The sequence below is a fragment of the Rhamphochromis longiceps genome, linkage group LG12 (genome assembly GCF_057381845.1).
Source record: "Rhamphochromis longiceps isolate RC_006_pf linkage group LG12, R_longiceps_female_GT1.1, whole genome shotgun sequence".
NCBI classification, from domain to species: Eukaryota; Metazoa; Chordata; class Actinopteri; order Cichliformes; family Cichlidae; genus Rhamphochromis; species Rhamphochromis longiceps.
Window position 1 is genome coordinate 29,622,711 of NC_140568.1, and position 14,210 is coordinate 29,636,920.

Sequence of the window (14,210 nt, forward strand, 5' to 3'; positions counted from 1 at the left end):
AAAACCCATGAAAGAGCAGGAAAGGAAAGCCTCAGACTGAGTCTTCCTGTCACTGGGAGGAGGGGGTCATCAAATATTAAGAAAGTCGTGTTTACAGTGGATCAGTCTGAAGACCAAACATGCTTTCTAAGTTTTTTTTACCTACGCCTAGTTGCTGCATTTCTCTCTGTCATCGGCTCATTCTGTGTTTTGTCTTTGCTGTCAGTGGCTTCGTCATCAGTCTTTGTCTTCTTTCCTGCTCCCTTATCTCTCTCCCCCTCAATCTCTCTCAATCGTTCTCACCTTCCTTCACTGTCTCTAAGCCCGCCTGCCTGTCTCCCTCAGTCTCTGTCTTATAAATATGCATTATTTCACCTCGACCACTGTCTGAGTGTTCCAGGAAAGCCTCAAAAAGACGAGGAAAAAACACAGCAGAGAGGAGGGATGTGTGTTCTTTGTGATGACCTCCCAGAGGCTGTGGTATCCATGGCAACTGCACGTTGAAAAGAAGGCATTATGGGATTGTGATGTAGGAGGAGCTTACGTGAGTAACCCCGCCCACTCGCACCTTACACAGGGAACCGTATCGTTGTCTCTGCTGTCATGGAAAAAACTCAAGAACGCTTGTGTCTAAGTACATGTGATGGTTCTCTCCTGGCCAGCTCAGATACAGTAAAGCCAATGACATGTAGGTTTAAGCTAAGTATTTTTTGTGATGGTGCTCATGTCGAATAAAAACCCAGCAGGAAATATGATGGTAGTACTTCTTCAACGTGCAGTTGTCAAGTCACAAAATTCCCAATGGCCACATACTGACGTTTTGTTAGAACAACAATGAGGAAGTAAAAAAGCCTGCAAAAGTCTGTGTTAACATTCGATTAATCTCGCAAAGAAGATTTGTACATATTCATATGCAAAATCCAAAGTAAAAGGCAAGACTTTTGGCATCACAGGTTAGATTCACCAGCCAGGATTGAACAGGCTTTGCTTTCACACAGGTAAGCAAACAATGTGGGCAAAATCGGCATGATGATTTTGCCTTTTATTTAATTTCTCTTCACTAATATGCACTCATGCTACAGTATTGTTTGGCTTGTCCATGCTATTGCTTACTGATATATTTAATCACATTGAGAAAAGTAAAAAACGGGCAACAGATGTTGTTTAAATGTTAAAAAATGGGTCACTTTAGCCCACTGCAAAGTGGTTGCTAAGCAACATGATAGTGTTGTAGTATATCATGCATAATTTAGCCTTTGTGGATATAAATGAGATGTTATTGTCTTGAACTTAAAACAATGGGATGCTTTAATACTGCATTATAGGAGCTTAAATGCTAAAAAGTGTCACTGTTGCTAGGTCGTCGCTAGACAACACGAGGACAGCATAACATCTGATATAGATAAGAACCTTAAGGGGCCTTTGTTTCAAATTTTTTCTAGATAATGATCCAGGGAGAATTTGCAGACAAAGAAACAAACAAAAACAAATAGTTTGTGTATTACAGTAAGTTTTATAAATGAGCAATTATTGGCTGTTGTCCTCAGAGACTAAGTAGGGTGGTGTGATGATTGCGTAAACTTTCTCGTTGAGCCATTAATGACATAATCTCTTAACCAGAAGATATGAAGTCTCAGCTTATGTAAGCATGCAAACTTTAGATCATCATTTTATTTGTTTCTACTTGCTTTTGACTTTTGACTTTTCAGTCCCTGTGATGTTGCAATCAGTTCTACACAACTATACAAATAGGACTGGGTTAGCTTGCACACTTTCACAACAAGTTCAAAGGCAAAAAACTTTGCCCCATCAACTTCTTGGTAACCAATGCAGTATGTGAATGAGGTCTCTTTCTTTGTAATAATAATATAGTAATAATGATATAAAAGGTACAATGAGGCCATGTACATGAGCAATGAGCAGTTGAATAATTTGTGTTACATCCTCTCAGTTTTGTCTTGATGCACATTTGCTTAATCACGGATAACTGTTTCACTGTCGCCTCTCCAGGTGCTTCACAAGGTCGATACTTGTCTCTGAAGAAAAAAAACCACCCACTACCCAAAAAAATTACTCAGAGATTTGTCAGCTCTGCTTCACTGCCCGTGTTCCTCTACAGGCCGTGTCAGCAGCGTAAAACAGTCAGGCATGAAACCTTAATTTTCTTTCATCCTACACATTTGGCCATAAAATCAGTTTAGGGGAAAATGAATAAATGTGCTGTAGTGTTGGAGTCGAGCCCCACCCACGCACCCATACGCCCACACACACACGCACACCGAGCCTGTGTGGAAAGGCTCAAGGTTTGATTTGAGGCATCCTGTCTGTCTCCTGAAGCGCCTGTCAGGTTCATTGTGTAACAGGGGATTCAATGACGTCATCACAGCCCCTTCAATCCTACGCCTCTGCATCTATTTCCCTGCACATATACACGCACACACACAGGCATGGGGTTGTGGGGGGGGGGGCTCCAATTCCTCTATGACTCATCTTCACTTGTCTGACGCAAGAGCATGACTGGGTCCCTACACTCTACAGGTCCCCCCACACTCACACACACACCTCTGTCTCTCCTGGATGCTGAAATACGGCTGAATCACTATGTTTTACCTTCCACCCCCCTATGCCTCTATTCTGGTTTTTGTTTTTCTCCTGTCTGTCTACCTCTCTGTCCTTTTTTTTGTCATTTTACTCTGATACGCTGCTCTGTGGTCGTCTTAAGCAGTGCCGTATGCCCCTGTATCGCTCTATTACTGCCTCGTCTCTCTTTTTGGATATTTATTTGTGTCTTGTTTTCTTCTTTCCTGGCATCCCACTCCTTCTCCTCCCTCTTTCTCTTCTTCTCCTGCTACTCCCCCCCCCTTCTCCCTTATTTCCAAGCCTTTCTCTCCTTTCATCGCTTTGCCACCCTCCTGCCTCCATCTCCCACACTTACATCTTACTCCTTCTCCAACTCTATTTCTCCACTACTGCTTCAGCATACTAAACAGAACTTCTCTGATTACTTTTCTTCCTGAGAAACGTTGGAGACCCAAGTAAGAGACCCACCGCCACTGCCCTCTGCCGTTACCATGACTACAGCCACAGCACTTAGCTTTATTGAGGAGGGGTGAAAGGAAGGAGGAGGAGCGGGGAGCTTGCTGTGTGTCGTCACACAGAGATAGCACAAAAAAATGCCACAGCAGCAAACCAATTTGATGCCAAATATAACCTGTTATTTTGATTTTATGTCAACAGTCATTATCAAAGACCTCGAAAAAATAGCATTTTTTTATGTTCTTTTAAAAAAGATTCATTCAGGCAACGTGGCATTTATAGTTTTGTGGGGTATCAGAAGCTTTCTGTGAGGAAATCACAGACTGTATATAAAGGATGGGCAGGAAGCCTTCAGAAAAGGAACATATTTTGAATGTAGCAAGCTTGGTTAGTAAGTTATACTCATAAAGCGTACAGCTTCAATCCACAGACACAGATATAGCAAGGCTCATAAACATTTGGATAATAATACTGCAGTTTTACCCTTAATTCAAGTAATTTACCAAAAGCATTGCACTAACTGTTTAAAAATAATAATTTCCCCCAGGGATCAATAAAGTATTCTGATTCTGATTCTGAAAATGACCATTTTCATACTTACGCTCACATTTTTTTTAGTGGTTCTCCATACATAATCAAAGAACCTGTTTATTTTATTGTGCAAGACACAATGAAATAAACAGGTTGTGTTATTTGCTGTTATGGCACTTAATCTTCTTATTTATATTACTCTTTTTGTGCACAGCACTTTGTGCCTTTGCTGGCAAATCAGTCAGTCACACAAGCCTTTCAAATTTAGCCATATTCCCTAAAACTGACACGGATTTATCAATGACTTCGAAGCTGGATTTAATACATGTTTAAAGTTACAATTTTTATAACATGGTTAGCACCATCTTGTGCCAGTACAGAACGAGACGTTGGTTGCAGCTAATTGATTTACATTAGTTTATGTTTGCTAACTCGTAAGAGAGCCAATATCTCAGTTTGTAGAGCACTTTGTAAAAAAAGAAATCATCATACAGATGGGAAAATAGGGAACAGACAAATGCAGTTTGATGCAAACTGCATTTCGTTGCCCTGTACCTGTGCATGTGCAATGACAATAAAGTTGAATTCTATTCTATTCTGTTCTATTAATGTGGGCAGCCTCAAGTGGCCACTAAAGGAACTGCAGTTTCTGGCACTTCTAACTTGACTTCATTTTTTTTTAGCCCCAGTAGTTGCAGACAATTTTAATATTTTTAATGAGAAACAGGAAAAAAATATCTTGTGTTTTCTTATATCAGCATGCCAATACAGTGCATATACATTACAATTTATACCAAAGTACATATGTGTAATTATGCATGTGGAACGTGTGAAAGGAGAACAAACTGCAAAGACAACTCTCTTTCCCAGCAAGTTAGAAATATAGATTTTCATAACTACAATGAGCATTTCTGTTCAAGATGAATTATTACTGCAAAATTACCGTCACTGAATGATACATCCATCAGTTGTATATTATTATCTTTCTGAAATTTTAAACGATTGTCTAGCCATTGAATGCCTGCAGTCTTCTACCTCTTTCTCTCTCCTACTCTGTCATTGTCAGTTGTGTCGCTTTGTCAGAGAGAATGAGAGAAAGGGCAGGAAAAATGGACAGTCCAACTACCTATCAATCAATACAACTGATTAGATTTTGGCCTTTTGGAAAAGTAACAGATTATCTGCAGAAAGAAAAACACACACTTTCAGTTTTGTTTTGTACCCCTGAGTTATCCAAGCACAGCAAGAAAAGCTGCTAAATATCCCTGCAGTACACAAAAATGCTCAAAAACACTGAACATGGATCTTTTTAAATGCATTCCTTTCACCTGTACTTTTTTAGTTACTTAAAGCAAATGTAACACCCCACGAACTCACCTAATCAAACATGCTAACCATTTCCAACTCCTTCTGTTGAGTTAACCTATCCCTGCGAGTGTCTTACTCAAACCCCCACGTCCATCAGTCATGCCCATGCAGGGGAGTAGCAGAGAGGCACCCATGCAGCAGGGAGGGAGGGGAGGCTGAAAGAAAGGCCTGAAAAGATATCGACACATACACCTACCCTGTAGTAGTCAGTGCTGTAGACATCTCTTGACATGCCAAAGTCTCCAATCTTTACCAGCAGGTTCTCACCCACCAGGCAGTTCCTTTTGGACAACAAACACAGTGAGACTCAATAAAGATGTTTCACATTGCTGAGTTAAAATGAAGGGTGTTAAACTACAACCATATATCTTATTATATGGTTATTACCATGACTGTTTTACTGATTATCTCTAGCTGATTATTTACTGGTTCCGCTAATAGCTACAGTCCTCCTTGTTAGATGTTTTTAGGTGGTATTAGCGATTGTTCGTACTCAGTCATTATGAGTTTTAAATAAATTCCTCAAGGATCAGAATAAAAGTTCCTGTTTAATGACACATCTGGCATCTGTTAGGAACAAGCAAACACGATGTGCATTAACAGAGTATTTTACAAACCTTGTGGCCAGGTCACGGTGCACAAAGTGTTGTGATGCCAGGTAGACCATGCCAGATGCTATCTGCTGGGCAATGTGAAGCATTTGAGACTGGGTCAGCTCCACAGGTCTGGTGGTCTGGCCCTCTGCCATCAAAACTGCATCTGGACCATGAGCCCTGTGAGAAAAAAACAAGGGAAACAATGTATCATTTGTCTTTTCAGCCATGTATCAACCACGTACGATGTTTACATGTGTCCCTCTAATAGAGAGTATGTAGAAGATTAAGCTGGATTAGCACACGCAAGCTTCCTAATCTTTAATTCTTTGATCGCTCATTTTTCATAGAAACTCTTTAGAGAAAAACACATTTAAAATTTTGCCATTTTACATATTGAAGAAGAGAGTCATGCCTGAGGAACTTGTTGAGGTCACCGTGTTTCATGTACTCAAACACCATAATGAGCGGGTCGCTCTCCACGCACACTCCGTAGAAAGTGACAATATGCTCATGCTGAAGGTTCGTCAGCAGCTCAGCCTCACGATGGAAATCCTTCCTGGCATTTTCGCTGGCCTCTTTAAGTGTCTGCACACACACACACACGCACACACACAAGTGACATTTTAATAAAGTGACAAATCAAAACCTCACACATTATACCACATACACTTCTGCCAATTGGTCATTTTCATATTGGATTCATTCTCCTCCAATTTATTTGGCTGACGTCCACTGTGTGAAAAAAACAATACAAAAGTGCATATAAAAGTGAGTTACAGCAACACGGCACAAACAGTGTGAAATTACTGGCACCAAACAAGGACCGATATGACAGCAGAGCAGGAAAAGGATGGAGACATTTTAAATAAATGCTAGCCATTACAAAGTACAGCACTGTTTACATTCATTATGTTTCCCTGTTCCCTTTGAAACTAATCTTTGTCTCCCTTCCATGAATCAGGAAATCTGTCAGGGAGCTTGTGTAATACAAGCATCCATGACAGAGAGTGTATGTGAAGTGAAAGTGAATGACTGTGTGTGTGTTTGGAGGCGAGTTACAGGAAATGAAAGTGATACGGGGTGTGTATTAATTTCACATATAAGAAGAAAAATATAGAAAAGTTTCTCTTGTCCTACATGAATAATTGATTGTCTTCCTACAGTATATGATAGAGATATACATGAGGTGTGAGCGTGTGGCGAGTGGCGAGTGTGCCTATGCACACACATTGCAGGTAGAACCTCCGACTACAAATACAGATCTACAGGAGCACTGACTTAGAAAAAGCAGAATGAGATGACCTCTGACCTTTCATCAAAAGCACTAAAATGGAAGAATATTAGACAGACTTCAACCTTAAGCACTTACATTCAACCAATAATGTACTGTGAAACAGAGGCATGGTCGAGTACACTGCAGACTGCAAGGTGATACTGCAAGAAGATGATTATTACAGTATAGATAGTGTATATGAATGCCTGTGCCCCTGTCTCACCATGTAACTTGAGAATATGCATAGGATATGTGAGTTGACTGACTTTCCTCAGATGTCTTTGCAGGACCTTTCACTGTTATATTTAATGTTATCAGTTTATTGTTCGTAATTAATAGAATTAATAATGGCTAAAAATGAAGACTGACGCTGTGTAGGTCAATGAAAAGCTATTAAAACCAGCTTTGAGGTTTCCAGTTATTTTTATTGGTGTGGTTTTTCATATCAGTGCAGTTCTGAATGTTTGAAAGCCACAAATAAACACAGCTGTTCCTCACTCTGAAAGAAACCAGCAGGAGGTAATAAGAGGCGATGAATATGATGCTGAAAGCCCAGACTTTGTTCTTAGCATGGTTTAGAACTTATCTGTAATGATCTATTAACTTATAATGAAGCTTTTACAATTTCTTTGCAAAAAGTGACTTCTTAAGAGATGCTCATAAAACATGGACAATTTTCCTCATTATCCCAGTTTGACTGACAATGACTCCCTGAAGTCTAATCTATGATGTACTGTACTGTGTGCTCCTTAAAAAAAGAGAAAAGAAAAAGAAAAATGAACTTAAAGAGGAAAAAGAAATGTTATTCACTGCACCGCTGGTCTCAATCAGTATCAAATGACCACTGCGACCAGTATTAATCATTGTATTGAGCCAAACATATTAATGTTGAGTTTAGGAAAAATACTGACTTTCCTGTGAGCCTGGGAGTATTACAAATCACAGTGTGACTTTCTGTACTGAAAGCTGCATTAATTCCCATGCTGAAACTCATAACACTGCACTGTTAGTCATCCAGTCTGAGCACATTCAGGTCCATGGACAAATAAAAAGCAATCAACAACCTCCAGCTCACAAATGTGGTGAGTCATATACATGCGTGAAGAGAACATTATTGAAAGTGCTCGAAGTTCATGACTGATGGGATGCAGGAGCGTAAATGTGTTTGCATGAGTTTGCCTGCGTGCATGTGCATATGCATATTGTTTTTATGTGCACTTGTTACAATTATCCTCTGATCGATGGCAACTCAGTGTTTAATATACAGTAACAGTAAAACTTGCTTCTGTATTATGGATGACGGATTGATTGATAGACAACCCTAAAATCCAGGCCCATTAAGCTCTATTAGTGTGTGTAGGTCATTGTAATGTGGTATACAAATGAGAACCTGTACCTGTAATGTAGCATGACTCACAGAGAGCAATATAAGCATGGCGTGGTTTATCATAAAGAAAGTGCATTCCTCATAATCCATGTCCTTTCCCCTTTATTCTGTACAGTGGAATTACAGGACACAATAATTATAGCTGTTAAATGATGGAATCACCACATTTGCAGGATGAAATCACTGAGTGTTGAGGAAAGAAGTATTGAAACTCCTTGCAATTTGCATTTCTAAAACAAATACCTGTGCAAATTTAAATATGCAAAATAGTCTGCAGTTAAAAGAAAGAGTTTGAGGACCTTAACAAGCTGCTGCTACACCTGGCTGACTGAAAGGAAGCATGGCCCCCAACAAGAGAGGTGTCTACTCAAACAATGGAAAGGATTATACGACGCCTTGTATAAAATCTGTAGCAAATATATAGACAACATAGAATGACAGATGAGTTGTTTATTTCTAAGAAAGTTTAAAGAAAAAAGCAGGAAAAAGCTGAATGAACTTCATCAAACTGTAGCGATTCCATAATTTTTGGCCAGGGATTGAATTAAATACACTGACAACTCTCACAGGCAAATCAAATTTGTTTCTAAAATCCCGTCATTACAACAGATTCTCAGCACTCTTGTTTTCAAGTGATCAGATCAGATGTGTGTATCCTCCTGAGTGTTCAAACATCTTGTGGGATTTGATTTGCCTAGAAAACCTCGAGGAATAGTCTGCATTAATTTGATGTCTCCTTCTTTTAATTAAAAGCAGCTGGTAAGAAGTGACAACATATTTATTTGCAAACAGAAACGATCTTTATTTGGATTTCTACACTCTAAGCATCCCCTTCACGAGACTGTTTTTTTATTTTAGTTTCAAGTTATGCGATATGTATATGTACAACAATGGATGGATGGATGGATGGATGGATGGATGGATGGAGCTAGTACTGTTGAAAGTCTCTTTTCATCACCCTTCAGCACTTTGTGTTATTGCAGTGTATTGGCAGCAGGATCACTGACGCTGACGTATGCAGGTCGTCAATTAGTTAATTAAAAACAAATCTGCTGTCATTTAAAAAGAACATTCAATGGTGTACCTGCATACGTGGAAATCTGAGAATTGTTCATTTTTTCCCCTACATTTAACCAGATTTGACATGCAGCCAGCAAAATGAAGCATCGTGTTCTACAACCAAGAACTGTGCTGCTGTCCATGATTTCCAGGTCCGTGTTTTGAAGTGTGTTCAGTCTAAACCGACGCTAAGCTGGCAGCATACATCAGCAGGTGGTTCAGGGCTAAGCCGGGAGCAAACAGGAAATGTAGGAAGAGAAACGAAGGTGTAGGATTTGAGAAGAGGCAAGCGTCAGGATGACGACTGAGGAGAGAGAAAATAAAAGACTGCAGGTGAGAGCTGGAGGTGTGGAGGACAGAGGAAGTGAGGGGCAGAGGGGGCTCTTTCACAGGTCATGTATAGTTAATGAGAAGTTCTTCACCGTTCAGATCCTGTTTCTCTGCAGAACAGCAGAAAAAGAATCCTAGATGGAGAGACTGATGGACACATAGATGCGATGCTCCCTAGGAAACCATTCAATTTGACCCCGGAAGTCAGCGGTTTTTGAGTGTAATTCCACCTTATTCTTGCAGAGAAACCCATGAAAAGAGGGACTTTCTAACAATAGCACAGTAAATGGAGGCCAACATGGATTCTCAATACCGTGCTGACGCCATGTGAGGGATTTTATTTCAAAATACCATGGATCTATTTCAGGAACCAGTTCAATATTTTCAATGTATTTCATGTATCAGATGTCAATTCTGATACTGTGGAATAGAAAAATAATAATTTCACCTTCAATAATGCCATTTAGGAGCTTTATTTTGACATGATCAATTGTTCTGTAGGACCAAAGGAATTTAAAAATATCTCACGTTGAAACTTGACCCGTTTGTTTTACTGCACACAGGATACATTTTATTTACATTTCTGGGCTTTGAGTTATAAAAGCTGCAAAAAGAAGTTTGTGTTTTCAGAAACTGGAATCAATATGAAATTAATTAGTCTAATTCTCTGATTTATAAATATGTTTCTTAGGAATTTTAGGACTTCAACATTACCTTGACGGCCACCAGTATCTTCTCCTGGTCAGGTGAAAGGTTATAACACTCAGCCAGGAAGACTTTCCCAAAGGCTCCCTCTCCCAGCTCTCTCTTCAGCACAATGTTATGTCTTTTAATATGCTGGACAACTGTAGAATGAGAAGATGAAGAGGAAAACTTTTTAGTACAAGTTACAAACATGCATATAAATTGGGGAGGGGGGTAATCTTTTTTCCTCGTTTCTTTTCTATTGCCCCAAATGCTCAGTTTTAGGGAGCTTTTCTAATCTTAGCTCACAGCCCACCAACCTGCTGCTTAAACCTTCTGTTTGTGATGGGCAGCCAATAAGAAGAAAGCTGGCATAATGGGAGGGAAAAACAAGCCAAAAGTGCTTGTTCGGCCCAGAAAAAGATCAACTGTAAATCAAGCTGAAGTACACAAATAAAAACAAGGAGCTGGAAGTGATGATGGAAAGCAGGATTGATGCTTTGATCGCACGCCATTTATACTTTAATGACTTCAGCTCATGCAGTGAGTCAGTCTGGTGTCATTTGTTTTGTGGTGTTTGATTTCACTCAAAGAAGAGAAAACTGCATCATAAGACATCTGATTTTACACAAAAAGAAGACATTTGAATGTTGACTTGATAGCATGTGGTAATATAGCATCTTTGTAGTGCATATGTGGCAAAACTATTATTCTTGCTCTGTCCTTAAAGAAAATAAACATCTTATCAGACATAAACAATTAGCTCCATAGTTCTAGAAGTCACATGATAGCATGACTTTGTCACCTTGGATAACAATTGCGACCTAGCGTAGTTGTGCTTGAGAGCGGTATATTTGCAGTGCGCCCACTATGAGTTGCTGTAGTTCAAAAACTATCATCCAAACATTTTCTCCTATCACACATGAAGACACGTGGTAATAAATCCACACAGCGTCGTTGTAATAAACCTCCCTTCTTTTAAATTGTATTTTCTCCCACACGCTGCAGTAACGTCTGTTAATGAGTAAAAGTACAGAGCGCATAACACACAGCCTTGATGAGGCATGAGGTCTGTAATATAAAGTGTGGCTTTTCTTTACTTATTAGTCTGTAATTACACTGTAAGAGCAATGTTCTCGTCACCGACTTTCTTTCAGCACTATTACCCAGTAAGTAGCCAGTATTTACAAGAGCAATTGAATCTATTTTTACTCTTCTCTAAAATGCCCAGTTGCTTCTTGTTTTCTGGACCTTGTGTTTGGAGTATCACATTGGAGTATCAACTGAAACTTGTCAGTTTTCTTATAAAATAACCTTTACTCTTATAACAATTTATCCCTGTTAATCCGAAGCTGTGGATTTTCCTCCTTTTTGAACAAAAAGCACAGCTGCAGGGCATGTTAACCCCCATGGTTTTTCTAAAGGGAAAATGATGTTAAAATAAATGGTTTCTGTCACTCACAATCCACATGCAGATACATTCCTCTACTGTTCATCCCTCATCTACTTTCATTTCGAAGCCAAAAAAAGGCTCATAACTGTATCTACTGTATATCTGGGGATCATTTTCTACTGCATACATATTTTATGTCTTGATTTATGTATCAAATAAATGCAAAAGTAAATAAGCAAATTCCTTCTTTTTTGTCTTCTACGACTTCAACACAGTTTTTACAGTAATGTAAATTTGAAAAACGTGTCTCTCTGCTTGCTTCATGCATCTAACCTCTTCCTGCCTTCTGCTCATCCACAGTTGGATCAGAGTCGACAACTCTGCTCTCTGTTGCTAAGTAACTCGCGAATCCACACCAGCTGATTTCTCAAAAAAAAAAAAAAATAGAAAATAAAAAAATTGGCATCTCGCCGGTTATTGTACAAGGTTTTATCATGCAGAATGATTAACAGCCTCGTGACCTTACAATAACCTAGTTAAACCCCATCTTTTGATCGCCAGCCAAATGTGCTCCATGTCTGTCTGCATGCAGAGAAACACGTTATCCTGTAATACCTGTGCTCGTTTAGGTCCTGAATACAAATGCATACATACACACACGCTTTTAGACACACACACACACACACACACACACACACACACACACACACACACACACACACACACACACACACACACACACACACACACACACACACCAAGAGCTGAGATTTATGTGTGATGTGATTAAGAGGTGCATTTGAAGAAAAGCTGTCCACTCAGAATATCACATTAAAGCTCAGCTAGACTCTCTGAAGAAGCTGCATCGATCGACACTGTAAGCTACTGAGGTCCATCCTAACCCAATACTGTAACTGCAGACCTACGGAGAAAAGAGAAACACACAGCTGGTCTGCATCAGATATTCAAAAGCATTAAATATGAGGTCAAGACCATATGATATTTTTGTTTTGCTTAAGGCATTTATACACTCATAAATTCTTGTTATGATACGTGATAGGCTGCATATTGTCTCCGTCAAATCCCGTCTTGGCCTTCATTTGTAACCTTTGTGAATTAATGGGAAGGAAACGTCAAATAAGAAAATGAATTAAAACATTTTAATTAAAAAGACTGCAGATCGTTCAGTCCCATCTGTCCTGCGTTCAAAAAACCCCCTAAAATGAACAAAAAGAAAATGTGGGTGGTTTAAGGAGGACAGTGTGTTTTCTATACTACAACCTCTCTTTTATTTTGATAGCTTGTGTGTGGAAGATTTCTGTGAGCTTCTATCGGTCAATGAAAAAAAGAAAAAACAACATACTGGGCTTTCTGTTAGGATGGTGGAAAGTACTCCAGATGCAGATTCTATGATACACTAAATAGACGTTTTCTTGTCCCCGGGCCTCAAATACAGGCTTCTGTCAGAAACCAGTGCCTTACACAGGGATACACACTGGGTGTCCTTCCGTATTGGTGGCTTGCAGCAATCTTCGATGCCAAGAGCTAGCGATGCTGTTTGAAAGAGCAACAAAGTCCACATAAGGAAGTTCTTTCTTCCATGTGCTGTGTGGTTACCCAGCAAAAGTATCATGGTCATGTTTGGGGAAAGATTTTCATTTCAAAACAAACAAGTCATGCATTGTACTGCAGACACAGTTCACCTTTTAATATTTTACTCAGATGGCAAGGGCCTAAACCCCATCAGCTTATAGTTTAGGATGGTTTTATCAAATAAGTCCTGTAAGCATCTGAATATGTGTTTACATGATGAAAAAGTGACGCTGCGGATCTTTTTCGTTTTTGCAAATCAGCAGCATGTGAATAACTTCTACCTTCTAAACCTGAATACATAATCCTGAGGTATCAGCATGAATAAAAGTCAAGAATATTTGTAAATTGTTTCATCATTTACTAATTATTTTATCATCTATTTCTCCTAAAATTGAGTCTTCATCTCAAATAAAAAAACCAACATGTCGCTGATCACCACAATTCCCTTTGCAACAACGGCGCACAATAAACTCACATCCCCACAAGAAAGCTACCCACCATTTAACCAGCTAATTACCTCACCGCACTATTTTCCTACTGCAGTTGTCTAATAAGCATTCATCCATGAAAATGCCTTGCACCACTTCTCCTTAATTAACATCCTCAAATAGCAAATAAATTGATGTTTGCAGACCAGTGCTTCCCGTACCGCTTTTTTCCCCTCCTTTCTTTTCTTTAGTCTTTGGCAGGAAGATGTGGTTATTCACACAACCTTTTCCTGCAATTTTCTTTTTTGTGTCTTTTTTGGTTAGATTTCCAGTGTCGTCGCATCTATTTTGCATGTATTCAAGCATTAGCATTTATTGTCTATCAAGAGCGTAAAAGAATAAGTCCTTTTATTTCTAATGGCCGTATTTCAGTCATTAAATAATTGTGCTTTGCAGCTGCTTTCCTTTTGCCAAGTTTACAATCTGTCTTCCACCTCACTTTCATTGTTACACTGTGTCTCCACATGCCGTGCGACATATCACACCCCTTCTC

General features: G+C 39.3%; 1 protein-coding gene across 1 annotated transcript in view; it reads right to left on the minus strand.

The window, feature by feature from the left end:
* The window catches only part of ntrk2a (neurotrophic tyrosine kinase, receptor, type 2a), a 113,259-nt gene that overhangs the window by 18,791 nt on the left and 80,258 nt on the right, over positions 1-14,210 (minus strand). The window contains exons 15-18 of the mRNA XM_085425707.1: positions 10,274-10,404; positions 5,923-6,095; positions 5,532-5,687; positions 5,111-5,195 (exon numbers count right to left, since the gene is read on the minus strand). Of these exons, the coding sequence (XP_085281833.1) occupies positions 5,111-5,195; positions 5,532-5,687; positions 5,923-6,095; positions 10,274-10,404 (545 nt within the window). The remainder of the gene's footprint in view (positions 1-5,110; positions 5,196-5,531; positions 5,688-5,922; positions 6,096-10,273; positions 10,405-14,210) is intronic.